Source organism: Pteropus medius, unplaced genomic scaffold (assembly GCF_902729225.1).
Source record: "Pteropus medius unplaced genomic scaffold, Ma_sr-lr_union100, whole genome shotgun sequence".
NCBI classification, from domain to species: domain Eukaryota; kingdom Metazoa; phylum Chordata; class Mammalia; order Chiroptera; family Pteropodidae; genus Pteropus; species Pteropus medius.
This window is the reverse complement of record NW_024356248.1, coordinates 908415-929251: the sequence shown is the minus strand read 5'-3', so window position 1 is coordinate 929251 and position 20837 is coordinate 908415. Positions and strand designations below refer to the sequence as shown.

At 52.1% G+C, this 20837-nt stretch overlaps 2 protein-coding genes across 10 annotated transcripts in view; both read left to right on the top strand.

Moving 5' to 3' along the window:
* Positions 1-5113, top strand: part of SPINDOC (spindlin interactor and repressor of chromatin binding) — an 11646-nt gene extending 6533 nt beyond the window's left edge. Inside the window, exon 6 of the mRNA XM_039860012.1 lies at positions 4312-5113. Coding sequence (XP_039715946.1) covers positions 4312-4523 — 212 coding nt within the window. The 3' untranslated portion in view covers positions 4524-5113. The remainder of the gene's footprint in view (positions 1-4311) is intronic.
* Positions 5114-14883: 9770 nt separating this feature from the next.
* Positions 14884-20837, top strand: part of MARK2 (microtubule affinity regulating kinase 2) — a 52949-nt gene continuing 46995 nt past the window's right edge. For 2 of the 9 annotated variants that reach the window (XM_039859999.1, XM_039859995.1), the window contains exon 1: positions 14884-15527. In XM_039859999.1, coding sequence (XP_039715933.1) covers positions 15474-15527 — 54 coding nt within the window. In that variant the 5' untranslated portion in view covers positions 14884-15473. The remainder of the gene's footprint in view (positions 15528-20837) is intronic. The other 7 variants (XM_039860005.1, XM_039859998.1, XM_039859997.1 and 4 more) reach the window with 6 other exon arrangements.

Genomic DNA, 20837 nt, shown 5'->3' with positions numbered 1-20837 from the left:
AAACAGGCCGCGCTTTTTCCGATCTCGAGGCAGGCCTCATCCCTTCGTGTAGATCACGGTTTTAACTGTCTCAAGTTTCAGCTTGAGTCGCATCGCAGTCCTGCCCCCTGAGACTGCGCTCTGCTGGGACATAAGCATGTCCGAGCCGCCTCGTTCTCTTCGGTGGATCGCTGCTCTAAATGGCTGACCTCTTCCACTGTTCAGTGGGTCTTCTGGTTTCGTTCTCGAAAGGGAGACTTCATTTTGAGCCCTGGGGTACCCTGTGCCCAAACTCCACCTGTCTGGAGTGGTGAGTAGCTGAGGAGGAAATCCCTGAGATCTCAGGTTCCTTTGGGGTGAGTGGGCAAAGCCTGAGACTTTGGGGTTCAACAAGCTGATTGACGTAAGGGATGGAGGGGACTGACAGGCATTCCCAGCAGTGGCGGGATCTGTGGAGGCCGGACGTGGCCCGGAAGCCGCAGAAGACACTAAATGATGCGGCAAGTGTTCCCGCAGCCCAGCCCCGAGCAAAGCACTCTGGGAAGTAACGCGAGCGAGGCAGCATTTGTTCCCAAGAAGCTCACAGTCTGTCGGGGGGTATAGGTCGGAGGCAGTGGAGCAGATCGAGAATAGCGGGGCACCCGCGCCAGGTCTGTGCAGAGCGGAGGCTCCAGACTGTTGGTTTCGGGCTATTTCAAGAACCCAAAGCTTGAACGGATTTCTCAGAAACCGTGAGGCTCCACCCAGCATGTGTCTACTTTGAGTTGTTTTATTTGAAGACTTTATCTGAATAAAGATCCTACCACTTTAAAAAGTTTAAAAACCAAAGATTTAGAAGTTGGAAATTTCACTGTGGTCAGGTCAGCCGAGCTGATGGATAGGAGTGTGAAGCAGTCAGAAGATTTCTGGAACTTTCCAAGGGCCTTGCAGGATGAAGGTGGGGAGGGCGCCCCAGGCCAGGAGAGAAGGTTACCCTGAGGGTCTACTCACGAATACTGGAAAAAAGCCTCTTTGTCTTACTAGTGATTAATTTGGGTTGGACCTCGAGATCTGGCTTAGGATACCTTGGCCAGACCCCATGAGTTCCCAGGCCAAGGAAAAAGGAGTGTGCGTGTGTTTGTGTGTGTGTGTGTGTGTGAGAGAGAGGGAGTGTGTGTGAGTGAGCGAGCGAGCGAATGCATGTGAGTTTGAGCTTCATGAAGGTTAGGGGCAGGGTCTGTTCACTGCTGTGACCTCAACACCTCGAACAGTACCTGGCTCAAAGAAAGCCCTTAGTAAGGATCTACTGACAGATGAGTGGTTGGATGGTGGCCGCCTTCACCTGTCATTCCGGCGGTGACATTTCCAGGGTCACTGCTCAGAGAGAAGCCTTAATGAAAAACAAGAGAAATGGAGTCAGGCCCCCCCCATGCGCACAGATGTGGAAGAAAGCATGGAATGGGCTAGGTGAGGAGGGAAGGGGGCGGTTCTGGGTTGGGGTGCTAAAGGGGCTCAGCTTGACTGAATTTAATTCCTTTGTCTTAAGGTCTCTAACCTAGCTCTTACGATGTGCTGGACTCGTAATGTTATCTCCTTACGTCCACACACCATCATGTATTAAGTACTGTGATTTCCATTTTACAGAAGAGGATGCAGCCTCAGGGGGTAAGGCACTCACTCCCTCAGGGCCCCTTACCTTTGCGGGTTTCCATTATGCCCACACAGACACCCTGCCCGCAGTGCCAAGGACGTCCACCAGCTCCTTCCTTCCCCCACCCAGGGCCATATCCTCTGCCGTCACTCCCACCGCTGTGACTGAACTGCCCCTGCAAAGGCCGGCACTTCGAGACCCATCATTAGAGCCAGTCCCCTTTCCCTGGCCATCAGTTCTCTGTCGCACCCATCGGTTCTCATGGATCTTGCTCAGCAGCCTTCACGAAGCTGATATTTCTCTCTTGACCCTTCATTCCTCCTAGCCACTGTCCCGTTTGTCGCTAAGCCTTTTCAGCAAAGCCGAGAAGCATTTTCTGTACTGCTTCCAGTCTCTTTTCGGAAACACTTCAGTCAAACTCTCATCTTCACCCCACCACATGCACTAAAATTTTTTTTGGCAAGGTCGCCATTGACTTCCATAAAATTAAATCTGGCGCTCAGTTCTCATCGTCTCTGACCTGGCAGTAACCGTGAACCCACCCCTCCCTTCTTCCTGGAGGCACTTTCTGCCCTCGGCTTCTTGGCAGCAACTCCTGGTTGTTTTCCTGTCGCAGTAGCTGTCCCGTTTCACTTGACTGTTTACGGCTCCTCAGGTTTGGAGCCTACTGTCTTCCTTCCCCGTTCTGGAATGTAAGCCCTTGCAAAGTCAGGATGTTTGCCTGGTCATTTACTGTGATATCTCCAGTGCCTGGCTCCAGTGCCTGGCATAGAATCAGTGCTGCTTACATACATATTCAGTGAACGAATGAATACCTCAACCACAGGATCTGTACTCACTCCCTGGGTGTCCCCACCTAGAATCACAACTTTAAGTACCATTCATATGCTCACGGTTCCTGCCTTGACCCTCCAGCCTGGACCTCTCCCCTTGATTCTAGCCTCCCTTCCTGTTGGCCTATGTGACACCCCTGCTTGGTTGTCTAAAAGGTCAAGCCTGACATATCCAAACAAAGCCCACGGCCCCCTCCCCTCACCCCAAGCAAACCTCTCCCAGGAAGATGGCCGCTCATTCTTCAGTTGGCCTGGGTCAAGCCCTTGGAGGAGTCAGTCTTCTCTCTCAAACCACCATATCAGTCTAGGAAATCTGTTAGCCCGACCTCCAGGCGTATTCAGAGTTCACCCTCCTGGCAGCACCTCCACTGCTGCTACCCTAGACCAAGCCGTCTCCTGCCTGGTTCCTGTAACAGCTGCCCAGCTTGTCTCTGGCTTCTGATCTTTGCCCACTCTGGTCTGTTCTCATGCAACAGCCAGTGTCCCTATCGAAAACAAAGTCATATCCTGGCTGTGCTCTGCTCAAAGCCCTTTCCGTGCTGGTCCCAGTCATACTCCAGATAAAAGCCAGGATCTTCGTGGTGATGCGGTTCTCGCCCCAGGATCTTTACTTCCCCTCCCCCACCCACTCGCTCAGCAGGCCCCGGCCTTGCTGTTCCTACAGCGGCAGGTGCGCTCCGCTGGGGTGCCTGCACTCGCTCTTCCTTCTGGCCAGAATGCTGTTTCCCAAGCTCCCTGCATAGCTAACTCACTTCTTGTCCATCTTTGCTCCAGTTATCAGCTATGCGAGACCCCTGTCCCCTTCCCTGGCCTATGTCCTTTGTTTCTGTCAGTATATATCCTGTTGCATCTTTTGTTCATTCTGTTGGTTGGCTCTCACCACTGGAACAAATTCCAAGAAAGCCACTTGGTCTCCATGAACTGGAAGTGTCGGGCACTGTGTTGGCCCAGCAAGTTATTATTGAATTAAGGAGCAAATGAGTGGGATTCAGCCTGCCCTCAAAGAGCTTATGTTTTCTTAGGGAGACAAACCAGGTTCAAATACAAAGCAGAATTTGTTCGATTGTACAACGCAGTGGCAGCCATTAAGTCATTTAAACCCTAGCAAACCGTACAATAAAATCGTGCCCGTTTCTCTGCCACATTTTAAATCACTGGCTCTGAAACTAGAAGAAAACCACACACCGATGCACTCGGCGCAGGCATCGCAGCGGTTGCCATCTCCATTTTTCTGTTTTGCTCCTCAAGGTTAAGTAACTTGTAGGTGCCATGCCCTTGTCACCAGGGACATTTTTGTGGCCGTGCGGTAGCCATCAGCAGTCTGCTTTCTGCTACCTTGAGGCTGTTTCGCCTCATGAGTAGCTTCACCAGCTAAGGCGGACGTCTGGTGCTTGGGTGGTAGGTGTTGATTCTCAGAAGATGAAGAGCCTGGTCCAGGCTGAAAGCAGAGCCAGGTGCTGCCCAGGGCTCCGTCCGCGGCTCTCTGCCCTGCCCTGCAGATTCACTCAGGAGCTCCTTGGTGGGCAAGGCCAGGTTTCATTCTCTTGGGTGTTCCCTACCCATCACTTCTGCCCATACAGGGCAAAGCCCGTCAGGCTAGGATGCCCAGTAAGATTTAGATGAAATGGAGCCAGCTAAAGCTCAGAGTTAGGGAAAGAAGGTGGCGCTAGCCAAAATACACGAGGGAGGAAGACGATGCTGGGCGTTTGGCTTTTATTCCTGAGGAGGTGTGTGATCCTGCTTTCTGGATGGTAGTGGTCCTTGGTCCAACGAAGAATGGAGCTTCCCCTCGCATCAGGCACCGGGCTCTGGACATGGTGGGGTGTCTGGAGGGCCCTGACTCTGCCCTCTGCTCCCCTTCCTGCCCAGCTCCCCCTCCGGGGCTCCGAGGGACACTGGATCTCCAGGTTATCCGCGTGCGGATGGAGGAGCCCCCGGCGGTCAGCCTCCTTCAAGACTGGTCCAAGCACCCCCAAGGCACCAAGGGTGTGGGAGCAGGTGACACTCCAGACTGGCCCGCGGTTCTGTCGGAATCCAGCACCACGGTGGGGGGAAAGCCAGAGGCGGGCAGTGGTGTGTAGGTTCTCGCTTTCCCAGGGAGGGGATGGCGAAGGCGGCGGAGCGGGTAGAGGAGACAGCGGCCCCTTTTAGCTTCTTACTTGGAGCCGCCAACTCTGCCACCTGATAGAGAGCAAAGCCAGGTGCTGAGGCAGGATGAAGGGGAGGAAGGCAGCGGAGTCCAGTTAGTCGGGGTCCCTGGAAGATGTCTGCCGGGCAAGGTGGGCGAGGGCAGCCGAGGCTGTCGTGAGGTAGGGCATTGGGCCTGTGGAGAACACCCACCCCGATCCTTTTGCTGACCCAGACCTCTCTGTCCCCCGACCTCCCACCCTCTCTCTTAGCCCCTCACCATTCTCCCTTGGCACAGTGCCTTACATAAGAGGTGGTCATCATGGGGTTTGAACTGAGTCCCACTACCTCGGGGGACGCCTCTCCTCCCCCACCTGTTCAGGCTCCTTAACCAGGAGGCCTCCATTACCTCTTCCCGCTCCATCCCTGCAGGAGGCCCAAGCAGCCCACCTGGGGCCTCCAGTTCACTCCCACACTTTTTTCCTATTTTCCTGTTGTATATATCTCCTTTGTTGACAATAAATTATTTTTTTTTATTAAGAGAGTTCCGTCTGGGCCATCATTGGGGGATGGGGTTTGCTAGCAGGATATCTGGCCTCCTGGAACAACCTCGATAGGCAGGAAGGCCAAAAGGTTCTGGGCGGGAGCCAGAAAGCCGCTTGTCCCCTGCCCCAGAGGTGGCAGGGTTTTATTGGGCCAGAGGTCTAGGGCTGACTTGGCGTCAGTCACAAAGGAGCACCTTGCCCCCTTCCCTTACCCCTGCCTTGGGATGGGGTCAGAAACACCTCTTCTTTAGCATATTCTACTTTCTGACTCTTGACAGACCACTGTCCAAAAGAGGCCACATTGGGGCTGCCCAGGAGCTCACACCCTAAGAGCTGAGGCTTATCCTTACCCTTCTAAAGTGAAATAGTTGTGGCCAGCCTGCAGCAGGGGACAGGCCCCCCTCCCCTGCCCCACTGTGGGGAGGTGGCCATTGGGTCCCAGATGCAACCCTGCCTCCAACCTTTCAGCTCCACACACTCAGCCACACAGCTTTGTCCCGCCCTACCCTCCCCTCCGTTTAATTAAACCCGAGCCTTAACCTGGTTTCCCCATTCCCCAGGCCGGGAGATGGCCCACTTTGGGTCTCTACCAGATTTCTTACCTTACCTTCCTAAACCATCACAGGCCAAATCATTTGGGGGGCGGGGGTGGTTTTTCCCCTTTGGTAATATGGAATTCTGTGGAGGAGCTCAGGGCGCTCCCTTAGGCCCCAAACCCCACTTGAGAATCCAGGGGCCAGTGAGATGAATAGGACAGTCCCGCTCTGCACCTGGACTGCTGTCTGCTCCTGAGAAATACCGAGCGTTCAGGGAGAGGGCACAGCTAGGACTCGAGGGCAGTGGTTCCTGAATGACACTTAGCCAGATTTTGAGACCATCCAGAAACTAATTTTTAAATCAGGAAGGATCTGGACCTAGGTGCTGTGCTGTGTGCTTATCAGAGCTGGTGTCACCCTGGACCAGCATGGATCACAGTGTGGTTGACTCAGGGGGCATGGTCTCTTCTCCCCATCTGACTTGCTTGGAGCCCAAGGATGTGTGGGACCTTTGTGCAGGGGAGATTAGAAGACTAGTATGTGGCGGAGAGAAGGCGGGCCAAGATTCAGGAACCGTGTGTGAGCCTAAGGTGCCTCCACCAGTGCGTGATGTCAGGCGGGCCGTGCAAGTCCCCCGGGTCTCTACCACCTTTCTGCAGATTGGCAAAACTTGTATCCTCCCTCATAGGAACGGATAAATAATGCTGAAAATCTGGCTCTGAAACAAACATGAATTATTGCAGGTGATTTCTGTCCATCCTTTCAATCCTGTGACTGTGTTTACATTTATGCCGATGTGCTTTTAAACAACGTGGCTGTGTTGCTGGATGTTCACAATTGAGAAAACGTATATACAAGCTCGTTGTAAATTCGTGAAGCTAAATGCACCTGCTCTGCTGTTAATGTGATTTACGGTTTGGCCCACTAGACTGTGAGCTCCTTCTGGGCAGGGACTAGGTTGCAGTGACTTTGTTTTCCTAGAGCCCTGCATAGGGCCTGGCACGTAGCAGGTGCTCAATAAATCAGTAAATGTTTGTCAAGTGCCCTCTTGGTGTGTTTTTCCTATGTGACTTTTTTCAGTGCCAACTGGTCTGTGGAGTGTTATTCTGTCTGTTCTGGGTTGTTGTCCCAATGACTGGGGTGCTGTGTGGCTGAAATGAGATGGCATTCGGGCCCTTTGTAAACTGTAAAGTCCTGCACGCCCCTAAGGCATGGTAGAGGGATGGGGCTGGGATAGGAGAGTGTTTCTGATGGGATGGCAGCCTCTCTGTGTCCATCACTAGATCTGTTGGGAAGGAGGCCCCCAGCCGACCTCCCCAACACAGCACAAGCAGGGAGGGGGCTGCTGCTTGCAGGTGTGGTGATAGGTAAGGTGGCTCCCCTGCACCCTATGTGTCTTGTGTCTTCCCGCCTCGCTGGAACCAAGTTCCTCAGCCCTGAGCCTTCGCCGCCAAATCTGCTCAGTGCTTCTCGCCTGGAGGGAACATCGTTCCTGGCACAGAATGCACCAGCCTCCAGGGAAGGAAGCAGCGCAGGCCTTTCGGCCTCCCCAACACCAACGTCAATGGCTCAGACCTCGAGCTCCACACCTAGGAGACCCAAGAAGCGGGAACAGCAAGGGGCAGCAGGTAGGGGGCGACCATCTCGCCGGCTCAGATTCCACAAATGTGAATGCAGGCCCCGGGGGCAGGTGCTGTGCTAGGAACTGCGGAGTGCAGACAGAGTACCTGCCCTGTTTTCCACTGAGAGTCACCCTGCCTGTTGCACAGGTGAGGAAACTGAGGCACCACGAGACGAACCAGGTGACCTGCCTGCTCTTCCAGAGCTGATAAAGGAGCGGAGGTAGGCCTATCCCAGGTCTGTCTGGGCTGTTGCCTCCTGCCACATATGGCCTGTTTCTGCTTTAAGAAGATCATGACATCCCTCTGGGACAGCCCTGGGCACCCATAGGTTCAGGAGGAAGGGCAAGGCTAGACTCAGGTGGGAGACAGGTTATTTGCAATGACAAACAGCCCCCACCCCACGCTACAGCACACTGCTGGTGGTGCCCAGTGTCCTCGCCATCCCAATTTCCAGAGTCCCTGGGGTCCTAGCACTTGTCGGCAATGCCAATTGGAAAGGGTCAGCACAGATGTGGAAGGTGATTCATGTCACCTGTCCCAGGTGACAATGGCTGGGAACCAAGCTGAGGCCTTTAGAATGGATGGAGTCTTGCTCCTCACCTGCCCCCTTTCTCCAGAAGTTCGGTCCTGGGCCCCTGAGTAGGCCCCGCCTGCTAGCCCTGGCCTCACTCAGCAACCTGTGACCCAGCTCAGGCTGGGCTCAGAATTTGGAGACCACAAAAGCAGTGACTGGTACAACGATGTCCACATGAGCTTGGGCCACTCATTGGGCCTTCTCCCATCTAGACTCTGCCCTGTCCCCTCACTCCCTCTCCCTGACCTGGGGTGAGTCCTCCTATCACCTTAGTACCCACATCTTCCTGGGTGAGCGGTTTGCCTCTATGAGACTCACCCATGGCTCTCCAAGGTCAGAACCGTGGTTCAGACAGCTGTACGGGGCCAGTAGCTCAGACTCGAAAGACCACACAGACCTAGGCCCACAGCTGTGAGCTGGGGGAGATCACATGCCACTCCAGGCACTTGGAATACAGCTGTGAACACAAGAGACAGCCCTGCTCCCCCGGCACCCCCACTCCGGAGGATGCACAGCAGACAAGGTTCTCCATATGTCCAGCATGGTTGAGTGCTGAGAAGAAAAACTGAATGATAGAGAGGCACTATTTTGCCATTTTTCTTTTCTTTCTTTTTTTTTCTTTCCTTTCTTTTTTATCATGTACATTGTCAAACACACTCAAAAGAAGAGAGAGAATACCAGCTTCAAAAAATATGGTCAATTTTGGTTTATCTTTATCTCCCTTCTGGATTATTATAAAGCAAATCCCAGACATTATGTCATTTCACCTGTAAATACGTCTGTTGGTATCACTAAGAGATTCAGACTCTGTTCCTATCATTATCATACTTTAAAAATGAATAATCCCTTAATATCACCTAATATCCAGTCAATGTTCACATTCTGCAACTGATCCATGAATATCTTTTAAAAATTAATTTTGGTAAAATACACATAACGTAAAATTTACCATCGTAACCACTTTCGAGTGTACAGTTAAGTAGTAAGTACGTTGACATTGTGCAACCAGTCACCAGAAGTCTTCATGAACATCTTTTTACAGCCGATTTGTTTGAATCAGGATCTAGTAAGATCTGCACATTGCATTGGGTTGATATGTTTCAACCTGTAACAGCCTGTCTTTCCTTCTTTTTCCTTTCTTTGCTTTTTCCTTGTTTAATTAAGAACACAGCGACGTGTTCTGTGGACAGAATTTCCTCCGTTCTGTTCTTGGCCGATTGCATCCGCCTGGGCCCGGTCAGCGTGTTCATCCATGGAGGGTCGCAGTGTTTAGGTGGGGGCTGGAGAGGGCTTCCTCAGGAGGACACATCTAAGCAGAGAGAGAGCCATGCAATTAACTAGGGAGAGGGAGTCCTGGGCAGAGGGAGCCCCGTGGCTTTCGTTCCCCAGGGATTCACAGACAGCCTGCCATGTGCCAGGAAATGTTTGAGGCACCAAGGACACCACCGGGAACCAGGAAATGCCCCTGCTCTCCTTGGGGCTGGAGACCTCAGGCACTGTCCTCCAAGTAGGATGGTGGTGAGAAAAGCAGACTGTCCCCCCGCAGACACCCTGCCTGCTGGCTCCAGGAGCAACTGCCCAGCTTTGGGTACGTGGGGACATCATCTTGGCACACTGGTAAGTCACTGCCCAGCCTATCCCCTACCTCCTCCAGGAAGCCAGTTAGAGCCCTGGACACCAGCTGGTACCGACTCCCCTCTGCCAATTCCAAGCCTGGGGCTGCTGTTGGCCCACCCAACATGCCCCCGGATGGGAGCTCCCTAAGGGCTGGCCTCTATGCCTCATGGGTCACTCCCATTCCCACCAGTCCTCCTCCCCTACAATCCTTTGCTTATCCTTAGATCAGACTCAGCATCACCTCTAAGAAGCCTTCCTCGCTCCTCTGTCTAGTTCCCATATTCCCACAGGCCCCAGATTATTCCCTTTGGGTATCCCACTCTGGGCCTCTGCCAACATGGCAGCCTGGCTCTCCATCCAGGATGCTCAGCCTTCTCAACAACGGAGGTGTCAGTACCCTGCCTGTGGATGATGACTCAGTGTGGGGGTGTGGGTTGGTTCAAAGGGCACCTCCTCCCAGAAAACAGACTCTGAGGGTGCCCTTCTTCCTGATGCCCCTTCCCCTCTCTACCCCTCCCCCCAGGTTGGTATGCAGCGGCCTCCGTGGGCAGCTGGACCTTCCTATTGCCCTGCAGGAACATATGATCAAGGCTGGCAGGGACACTGTCCCCTCCATCCCAGGCAGGGGCCAGGTCATGGGAGAGAACAGAATCAGCCAAGAACAGAGTGGAGGAAAGGAGAGGTGGATGTTGTTGCTGGATAAGGGTTTTGGAGTGTGTCTTAGTCCATTCAGGCTGCTGTCACAAAACACCATAGATTCATGGCTTATAAGCAATAGAAATTGATTTCTCACAGTTCTGGAGGCTGAGAAGTCCCTGATCAAGGCGCTGGCAGATTCAGGGTCTGGAAAGGGCTCTCTTTCTGGTTTACAGAAGAAGGTAGTCTTCTGCCTGTGTCCTCACTTGATGGAAGGGGCAGGGGGGCTCTGTGGCACTGCTCTTCTAAGGGCACTAATCCCACCATGCCCATTAAGTCATATGAAGCCCTTATGACCTAATCGCCATCCGAATGCCCACCACCTAGTACAACACCTTTGGGGTTAGGACTTCAACATGAATCTTTGAGGGATACATTCAATCTGTCGTGTTAGAGCAGACCCCAGAGAGAGCAAAGAGTCCAGCTCCCCGTCATTGTACAGACGAGGAGCCTGAGGCCCCAAGGTGGGAAGGGAATTACCTAATGGTTCTCATGATCCATTAGTGACAGAGCCGTGACCAGAATGGGCTCTCTCTTCTGATCCACCATTGTTCTTCAGGGAAGTGGGGAGGATATAGCAGAGACTTAAAAGAAGACTGGGAGGCAGGCTAGAGTGTGCTAACAAGAACAGCGGCCCACACAAAGCGCTGGCCACCCACCAGGCTCGGTCTAGGCATGTTTCATACGTTAACTCATTATACCCTTGCAAATCAACCCTATAAGGTAGGGGCTTTTATTATCCCCATTTAACAGATGGGAAAATTAAGGCAGACAGAGGTTAAGCGCTTTGCCTGAGATCACATAGCTACTAAGCAGCAGCCTGGCTGTAGACTCTGTGTGTTTGCTCTCTACTCTATACTATGCGCCTCTCACAGGCTGATTCCCCGATCCTCACTCGCCCAGCGAAGGACCAAGTTTCTCTATGCTTTGATTTCCTTATTAGCCGACTGAGGGGAATAGCAGTGCCTCCTGCTCATTGTAACTGTGACAATGTCCACACAGTACACAGCTCTCAACCCATGTTAGTAAAACAAAGAAAGGAGAATGAGACTGGCGGTCCCTGTTCTTGTGTAGCTCACGTCCTGGTGGTGGCTGGGCAGGGGGCACCGAAAATAAATATATTTTGGTCTGTCAATTCTGAGATGCACATTTTTTCACTCTCTGACATCTCTGAAATGCTCTAAATTCAACACGATGTATGGCAATGGTGATGAAGCACATGATAGAAAATCAGAGATGCCAAAAATTCTCTGCAAGATGGGAGAGTCTTTGATGAGTGAGAATGCAGGAGTGGGTCTTGCCATTCCTTGATCTGCCAAGTCTGGACCATTCCCCGCCCGCCCCACTCCCCCACAGTGGCCTGCCAGAATGAGCATGCCCTCTGGCCCCACTGGTTGGAAGGAGAAAGACTGAGAAGCGGGGCGAGAATAAGGACGTCTTCCACTCCAGCACCTCTGCCTCCCTTTGCTACTTTCCTCCCTTCCTGTCCACAGGAGGAATTGCTACCCTAGGCCCTTCCACCTGCCGGAGCTGGGAATCCTGCATCTCTGCCTTCCCCATTCTAGTCCGTAGAACCGTGTCTGCCCTGGAGCACTGGCCCTGTGGGTTGCTTTCTACCTGGTCTGGGGCTATGCTAGATGCCTTTACTTTGGGGTCTGTTTTGTTTTCAGTTGTTCAGGTTGGAAAACTTGGAATTTTCTTTAACTCCTCTCTTTCACACCCCTCCAAACTGATCCATCAAGAAATCCTGTTGGCTCTACTTTGCGAATGTATCTCGTATGGGACCACTTCCACTGCTGCTGCCGACCCCAAGCCACTGTCACGTCTCGCTTGAATTATCATAAAAACCTCCTTCCTGGCCTCCAGGCTTCCGCTCCTGCCCCTTCACTCTGGTCTCAACCCAGTAGTGACTCAGATCATGTCACTGCAGCGACTCCCCTTCTGACTCTGAGGGCAAGCCACAGCAGTGGCCCACCGGGCCTGGCTTCCCATCACCTTCCTGCCTTCTCCTACTACTCTCCCCCTCGCTCACTATGCTCCAGTCTCATTGGCCTCCTTGTTCTTTAACTAGCCAGGCCCGTCCCTGCCTCAGGGCCTTTTCACTGGCTGTCCCCTCTTCCCAGAAAACTTTCCCCCAATACCCGTAGAGCTCATTCCCTCACCTCTGTCAAGTCTTGGCTCAAGTGTCACCTTCTCAGTGAGGCCTATACTGACCACCTTAATATTGCAACTCGTTTTCCGCCCCCTCACCCTTGCAATTCTGATCCCCTTTATATAGCTGGCTCTATTTTTTTCCCATGGCATTTAATACTTAGTAGTATGTTGGTTATCGTTTTTCCTCAGTTGAGAGGTAAGTTTCCTGAGGGTGGGGATCATTGTCTATTTTGTTTGCTGATATACCCAAAGACACTAGAATGGTGCCTAGCACGTTGTAGGTGCTCAACAGAGATTTGCGGATGAATGAATCTGCAAATTAGAGAGGGGTAAATGTATGGCAATATATAATTAATCTCTGAGGAGAAGTAGGTGGTTTTAGGAATTTGAGAAGGTGACACTTGAACCGGATCTTTAAGTACATCTGGGAGCTGAGGTAGGTAACTGGCAATTGATCAGCCTGGATAGAAGCATGAAGGTGGTAGAGCTTGGGGGCAGGGCAGGATCTGGAGGGAGGTGTCAACAAGTGATACCTAGTCAGAGAGGATATTAGCTAGGTAAGTTGAGGCCAGACTGTGCAAAACTTTGGATCCAGGCTAAAGGATTTCCTATCACCAGCAGCTACAAAATTTGTAGGGTCCAGTGCACAATGGAAACACAGGGCCCCCTTGGGAAATATTTTAAGAGAGTGACAGCAGAGCAGTAAATCAAGCTCAAGGCCCTTCTAAGAGTAGGGCTTTGTGTGATTGCACAGGTCATAGGCCCATAAAGCCAGCCCTGCCTATCCCACAAGGGGGCCACTGAGAGCTTTCCAGCAGAACAGAGATATAATTGGAGTCGGACTTTAGGGAGATTATTCTAGCATGTCTGGTGGGGTAGGTTGGAGGAAGTCTAGGCAGGTAGACCATTTAGGCCTTCTTGTGTGGAGAGAGAGTGAGGAAGAGGAGGGGACAGGTGGGGTAGGGGTGAATCTAAGGGGCAGAGGGCAGGGGTGAGAATTTGCGTGAGTAGAAGCATGGAGGAGACAGAGTTTACTTAGACTGGAGCATGCGCCTGGGAAGACTCCTGAGCGCACCTTCCTTTACTTCTCCAACTACTTCCTTTTTCCATTCTTTCTGGATCCAAGCCTTAGAGATGAGATCCCACACAGGAGTTGGCAGTGTATCTCCTGCTGGCCAGCAGAGGGCAGATCATTCTCAGGGATTTTTAGGATGAACTGGGGGGTGGAGGGAATGGAATAGACTGTCTTCACCTCTTCCTCTCTTTCATACTCACCTCCTTCTGCAATTCTTCACCAACTTCTTCCCCCATGGCTGGGTGCCCAAATGGAGCTGCGGTGGGGCATGAAGAAGTGTCCTGGAGCCTGGGCATTACTAGGGCTGTAGACGGTACCTGTTGCCTTAGGAAGTACTTTCTACTATCTAGCTATGTATTTCTCTGGTTGACGTGGCCAGGGGGTCTGCTCAAGATGCTCTGTAGCTGGGAGTTGGAAATCAAGTGTCAGAGGTCCAACAAGCACTTTGCCTCACAGTCCCCAGGACCTCTCTGTTCCTGTACCTTTGAGAACTTGTTGGTTGAGCCTGGTCTCTGGCTCTTGTGGGAACTCTGGCTTCTGCCCACCTTAAGCTGTTTTTGAGCTCTGGGATGGGGTGGCAAGTTCCAACATGTCCAGAGTAGGATGGATGGGGGTAGCTTGTAGCCACAGGAATCAGACCAGCCTACTGCTTCTCCTTGGTGAGACAATCTAGGAGAGAGTGTAGAGTGGACCCAGGTTGCCACATTGACTTTATCTGTTAGAGTCAGGGGCTCTCCAAAGATGAGAGAGGCCTCAGAGCTCATGAATCCAATTACCTCACTTTATTGATGGGGAAACTGAGGCTCAGGGAAGGAAAGGAACTTCTTCAGGGAGCCATTGTTTGTGTCATCCTGAAGAATTCTTATTTTAAGCCAGTGTTTCTTTTCTTTGCCATGAGTTTCTTTGTCTTAGAAAGGATAACTGGAATATGAATTAAGATGAGAATGTCTCTCCTGCCTTAGCTTGCAATATTTAAAAAGATAACTGGCATGATTCAGTATTTCATAGTGTGATGTTGTTTTGTGCTATTTTGAACATTGACAGGTGACACACATGTTGATAGACAAGTTGGATGTTAAACGAGATGGATTTTATGAGCTGATAGACAACGAAGGGACACGCAGATGGGAAGTTGCTTTAGAACCAAAGGATGCCAATCGCAGGGACGGCTAACAGCCTTATTTTCTATTTAGTCAAATAATAACACGCACTGGCGATCCACGCTCCCTGTCTAAGATTTGAAAATAGCCGAAAACTGCCGGAAAGAAACGAGGAGTCAGACTCAGTATCACCCGAGGGAATGACCCGGGGCTCGCCAGGCCTCGGGTGTTGCCGGAAATGGCTGACGACCGCTGTCGGCTCAGGGGCGGAGCGGGGGCGTGGCCGGCTCCCTGCACGCGGAGCGGCTTCGGGTGTTTCCGGAAACTGCCGAGAGCCATCTCGAAGTGGGTGGGGAACGGCCTGTGGGCGTGGCTGGAGTGCCCGGAGTCGCTTCGTGGATTTCCGAAAACAGAGCCGAAGCTTGGTCTTCGGAATCGAGGAGGCGCGCGGGTCTCCAGAGCTTACCTTCTTCGGGTGTTTCCGGAATTCACCCGTAGTCCGTGGCCAGGAGGAGGAGGCGTGCCCCCCTCCCGTTCCTGGCAGCTTCGGATGTTTCCGGCTGCTGCCGGCGGAAAGAGCCGAGGGCCGGCGGTGGTGGCGGCCATGTTGGGAGCAGCAGGTCCAGCGGCGGCTGCCTGTGTGCCGGGCGCGGAGCAGTGCCGCTGAGGGCAGGGGAGGAGCGAGGCAGGCGGCCGGCTGCGGCGGCAGAGAGTAGGCGGAGCGGCGCGGCCCGGCCGAAAGGCGGCACAGCCCAGCCGGGGGTCGGGGGGGTGCGGTCCGGAGCCGCTCGGAGCCGGCGCGGCCTAGCCCGAGCGGCGCATCCCCGGGCTGGCGTGAGCGGCTGCCCGGCCTCCCCGCACCCCCGGCCGTGGCCCATGCGGCGGGTGCCCCTGCTGTGAGAAGCCCCGCCCGACCGGGCTCCGCGCCTTCCCTTCCCTCCCTTCCTTCAAGCTTCTCGGTTCCCTCCCCTGAGATACCGGCGCCATGTCCAGCGCCCGGACCCCCCTACCCACGCTGAACGAGAGGGACACGGAGCAGGTAAGGAGCCCCGAGGGCTCCCCGAATTCCCTGGTTGGGCCCCTGCACCTTGCAGAGCCTCCTCCCTCTTCTGCTCACCTCGTGCCCCTGCTGCCATCCTACAAGCCTCGGCTGCCCTGTCATCTGGCTCTCGGTTCCGCACATCCCCCTCCGAGTTCTGTCCTGGGACCCACCTCGTCCTGACTCCAGGCTACACACTTGTCTTTCTGCTCAGCCCCGTTCTCTCCTCACCGCCCTCCTGCGCTCTTCCGTGTTACCTCCCCAGCTTCCCCTTGTCTTCCCTTTTTCTCTCAGGGGCCTTTCTGGTCTTCCTCCACCCATGCTTAAAGCAGCCACCCTCCTACTCCTCGGATAGCACCCAGCGATTTGCCCCAGATCCTTGTCCACCTCTTCTATCTCTCTAGCCTTTTCGCCTCCGTCCGCACCGGTTCTCCCAGTCCCTGATTATCACCCTCAGGGTCCTTGCCTGGAGTGTGTTCTCGATCGCTATCCCTTTCCAGTTCCCCAGCTTTTTTACCCTGCTGCTTCTTTTCCCAAATTGTGTTCTCCCTCTTGCTTGCAACCCACCAGCTCCACCCTCATCACCTTTCCAAATTGTTCGCCTACTCTTTGCTCATCACTTTCCCTTCTTTTCTCCAGGAGCTCCCTGGTGCTTCGCGCTGGCATTTGTTGCTTCCGTGTTTCCTATACAGCTGTCATGCGCATAGTTTTCCCACAGGTTGTCTTTGGGGTTCCAGTCATCACTCCCTTCAGTCTTTGGATCCCCACATGTTCTCTTCTCCGGGGGGTTTGGCCTTTAAGTCTCTCGGCCTTCTGTTTCTCATTGTGAGCGCTTTGCCAGCTTTCTCCCTGGGCACTTTCCACCAAGGGATAGACGCTGCTGTTTCAGCCCACTCCATTAACACAACCTGTTGCTCTGTCCTTTCCAGGGCCTCCCTCCGTCACTGTCCTTGCCCTTTTGCCTTGTACTGCAGCGCAAACCGTGGTACCTGCTGGCGTGCTCACCCCTGGATCTTCACTTTTCATAGTGTCTTCCTCTTTGCTTATTCCCTTCCAGTTTGTCTACCCTCACCCCGTGTTCCTTACTGTGCCTCTTAATCAGGATTGCTTTTCATCTCCATATTAGTCTCTTGTCTTCTTCACATATTTCTTTTTCCCACACATGCCCCTATTCATCCCTTCCTTTGGACTAGTCTTCGTAACTTCCCATCCAGGCATTTCGCATGCTCCCTGCTCGGTCCCCCTCATCCTGACAATCACTGCCTTTTCTGTGTCATCTCACCTCTGAGCTGAGAGGCGTCCCCATTCCACCCCTCCTCTTTCTTTCACCATCTCCAGTGTCCCTTGCTTCGTGGACTATTTTCTGCCTGTCACACCCTTCTTGGTGGAGAACTTTACTAGGCCCGAGAAACTCGACTTGAGAGAGGAGCCCTCCTTCCCCGGGGCTGCAGTCCTTTTTGCATCCTTTTATGTTTTCCTTTTGTTCCTGTCTTTCTTTGTCGCCCAGTGGAACCATTGCTGTATTCTCTTGCATGTTAACATCCTTCTCTGAAAAATCTTTTTTTTTTTAATCCGTCCTAAGTTTTTCTCTTTTGTTACCCCCTTGCTGTCACCTGGGCAGTCAGGAACTCGCAAGCCGTTCTGGACCGAGTTTTTCTGTACCGTGGTTGACCCTTGCATTATTGATGGATTGATGGCTGCTGAGGGTGAAGCAGGAGTTGAGTGGGAGGGATGGAGGGAGGGAGGGATGATTTCCGTTTCATCGCTGGGTTTGGTAGCTGGCTCTGCATGTGTTGGGACTGAGGTCTTAGGAGCATGGTCTGCACCTCACCAGCTCCCTTGCCTGCCACCTGTTTCTCTCCTTACTGGGAACCACTTTCTCGAGGCCCTCTTGAGGTTGCCTGTTGAATTCCTTTTCCTATCACAACTTTTGTTTTAGCAGGTAAACCCTGCTTAACCAGAGAACTTTCCCAGACTGTTGATTGTGAGCTGGTAGGAAGAAGCCAAGTGACTGACTGGCACCTTTAGGCATTTGGGGAGTGGCCGTGGAGTGCCTACTCTCAGCTAGGCTGTGGGGGGCATTGTGTTGAGCGAAGTAGAGTAACAGACTGCCTTTGTGTGTTTCCTTTGTGCTGTTTACGAAATGTAAATATTCATGCCATGGTCTTTTTCTTGAGATATGTGTGTTGATGTCTTCTCGTCCCTCCATGCCTAGCATACTGCTGAGTACATAGTAGGAACTTGGATGTATACTCGTTGGTTATGATAGCAGTAATCAGCAAGCCATTTGGGAATGTAAGCTGCTCTTTGATAACTTTGCCCAGAGCAGTGGCTGCATACGTTGTCATCTTATTCCAAATTATGAATTACTCGTCTCGTTTCTACTCTTTAGGGACTTAAGGTTCCCGTGAACCACTTCATAGCTTTTGTTGTTCTCGCGGTAGCCAGTCTCGCCATTGACTTGATGTTAAGTCTTATCCCAGTAAAAGTGCGGACTTCGGTAAGCCTTGGATACACCTATTACAGGCAGGTGCCCGTATGTTTTTAAATAAGAAACAAGACAAGTAGCAGCTCCTTTGGTTACAAGACCAGGGACACCGGAAGCATTGGCCTCCTTTAGAATGGATCCTGCTACTAGGTGAGATCAAGAAAGCCCTTTTGGTCCCGTTGTAATTCTAGCTGAAGTAGTCACGGAAGCTCGGTCATTGCAGCAAGTCTTAATGCTGTGACACAAAAAGCAAAAAAGCAAGGGATTTGGTTGGGCTGATTCCTTCCCCGCAAAGGTCCTCTATCACTTTAAATTATTTGAACTGGTTTCACCAGAAAATAGGTAAACAAACTCCACTGTTGTCTTCAAGCTCCAGTCTCTTTTTGCTTTTCCTCTCCCCGGTCTTTAAAACATGTGGCTGATGAGAAGCTGTTTCCAGGAGCTCTTTGATCACATTGAATTAAATGCGCGCGCGCGCGCACGCACACACACACACACACACACACACACACAGAAAATGTTGAAGCATAAAAATAAACCTTGTGTTGCAGGGAGTTTTTCTGTTTGCTGTTGACTCTGCTTCTAAGAGTGAAAGTAGGAGATAAAAGAAAGTTAGGCCCTGTCTTTAAGATGATTTCTGTGACACCTGATTCCAGATGTACTTTTTCACAGCCATAGACTCATCTTCCTTTTGCAGAAGGAGGGTTGTAACCTGGGGCTGGTAGTTTTGGGATTCTTAGTCTGTGAGCTGAGCTTTCTGTTCACTTTTCCAAATGGCTCTTCTGGCCTGGAGGCTTGGCAGTGGTGACAGCAGTCAGCAAGATGACTGTTGTCCAGACGGCCGCAGTTATAGGCAAGTGTGGAGAGGGGTCAGGCTTCCAGAGTTCACCTGCTGCTGCCTAGAGCTTTCTGTAGCACCTGGTAGAGGGGCTGCGTGGCTTCAGGCCTGCCCCACCTCTGGGCCTAAGGAGCCACCAGAGGTGGCTCTTGAGAGGAAACAGGAGCCTTCACTACCCACCCCGCTTCTGCTACAGTGGGCAGCGGAGGCCATTACTGTCATTCTTCTAGGGAATGAGTGACATTGTTCATTCTCTCAGAGTTTGGGAGTCTAAGGGAATAGAGCAAATCTAACATTTAGGATCCTGTAAAGAACAGCTGAGCCACTCCAGCCACAGGGAACCCTTGGCTCCCAGGGTCGGTTCTGGCTGCATGTTGCACTGAACAATTTGATTTTAGCGTCACCTAGTACAGAGCATGGTTAACTCTCGCTCCATGCCCTGTGAGTTGAGTTGTGCACGACTCCGCTCTGGGTGCTGAATCTGACCTCTGCCCTTTGACTCTGGCCCAGGGGCTCCTTGGCGGTGCTGCCTTCTGGTCAGGGATGTGGGTGAATGTCAGACCACATATTCTCATTTTCCGCTCGGCTCTAGAAATCAGGAATGAGGTGTCGTTAGAGTAAGGGCTTTAGGAGTCCCTGGAGTTCATAGAATTGCCATACCTTTGAACCCAGTAAAGGTAACTACCTAGTAAATTGTAATAATTTCTCCCTAATCTGTGGATTTTGAGTAGTAGCTAAACAGATGGCTACAAAGTAGTCATTGAAACTTGGCCTGCTTCAGGCTAAACTGAAGTTTGCATAGGGATATTCGAATCTTTCCAGTGGTGACCAAAGATTGGGCCCTAGGCTTTTTTCAGTGTAAATGTCTCAAGCAGAGTTGATGCCTGTGAGATAGGAAAAGGTTGAGAGTTTGTTTGCCTGAGAAGTCTGCATGGTTAGATGTCCTGGGAGTCAAAAGCATCTCAGACTAGACTTCTCCTTGGGACAGAACAAGCCATTCGTCAGGCATTGGACCAGTACTCACTCAGCACCGTCATGAACTCTTTCCCATCGAGCACTTAGCCACCTGTCTGGCATTTCTGTCCTCCCAGGAGCTTCCATGACTTTTCTACATATATATTATGTCAACGTGAATGAATATTTTATGCCTAGAGTGCAGCCAAGCCTCAGACTTCGTGGCCCATTATCGACAAGTGGGATGGGGGCTGGGCAACACCTTTAGCCCCACGGTTGTGTCTCTTCTAAATGGACTCCCCCCAGCAGCACTTTGAAACCCATTAATGGATTGGGATGAAGTAACCTAGCAGATGGAAAGGGTGAGGAGGGTGGTTATCCTTCCCTGGGTCTGCCTGGCGAGGCTTTCCTGCAGTCACCGGGTCTGGCCCTAAGTCCCTCTGCCTGGTTAAGCTGAAGACTGGCCGCTAGGCCTCGACTTTGAGAGAAGGTGTGGAAAGGGTTTCATTTTCTCTTAGCTGTGATGGTGCTGCCAGTTTTGCCACTTTCCTGTCAAAGCAAAAATTGAGAGGCATTGGGACAGAGTGGGTGGAGTTTATACCTGGCCTTTTGTCCTTCAGCAGAAGTTCAGAGAAATGACAAATCAGATAGGTAGCTGAGTTTTCTTCTTTTGATAGGGGATTCCAGTATTTGTACATTTTGCACTTGAAGCTTGGATTCTCCAGGCTTTCTCTCAGCCTTGATCAAACATGAGTGAGTCACCGAAGTGTTATCTATGCATCTCTCCTTCTGTCTCAGCAAAGGGAAAAGTAAGCCCTTACAAACAGCGAGGGGGAGGAAACCACCGATTTTCCACTTCTGGCATGGGAAGAGGCCATCTACCCCTTGTCAACTCTGAAAGTTCTAGGTCTTGGAGCAGACTGTCACTACCTCAACCCACAACCCGTCGAATGTCACTACTGCCTCTTACACGTTGTCGAGATGGTACATCTGATTCTGAAACGACACCAAGGGAGAATCTGGTCTCTTG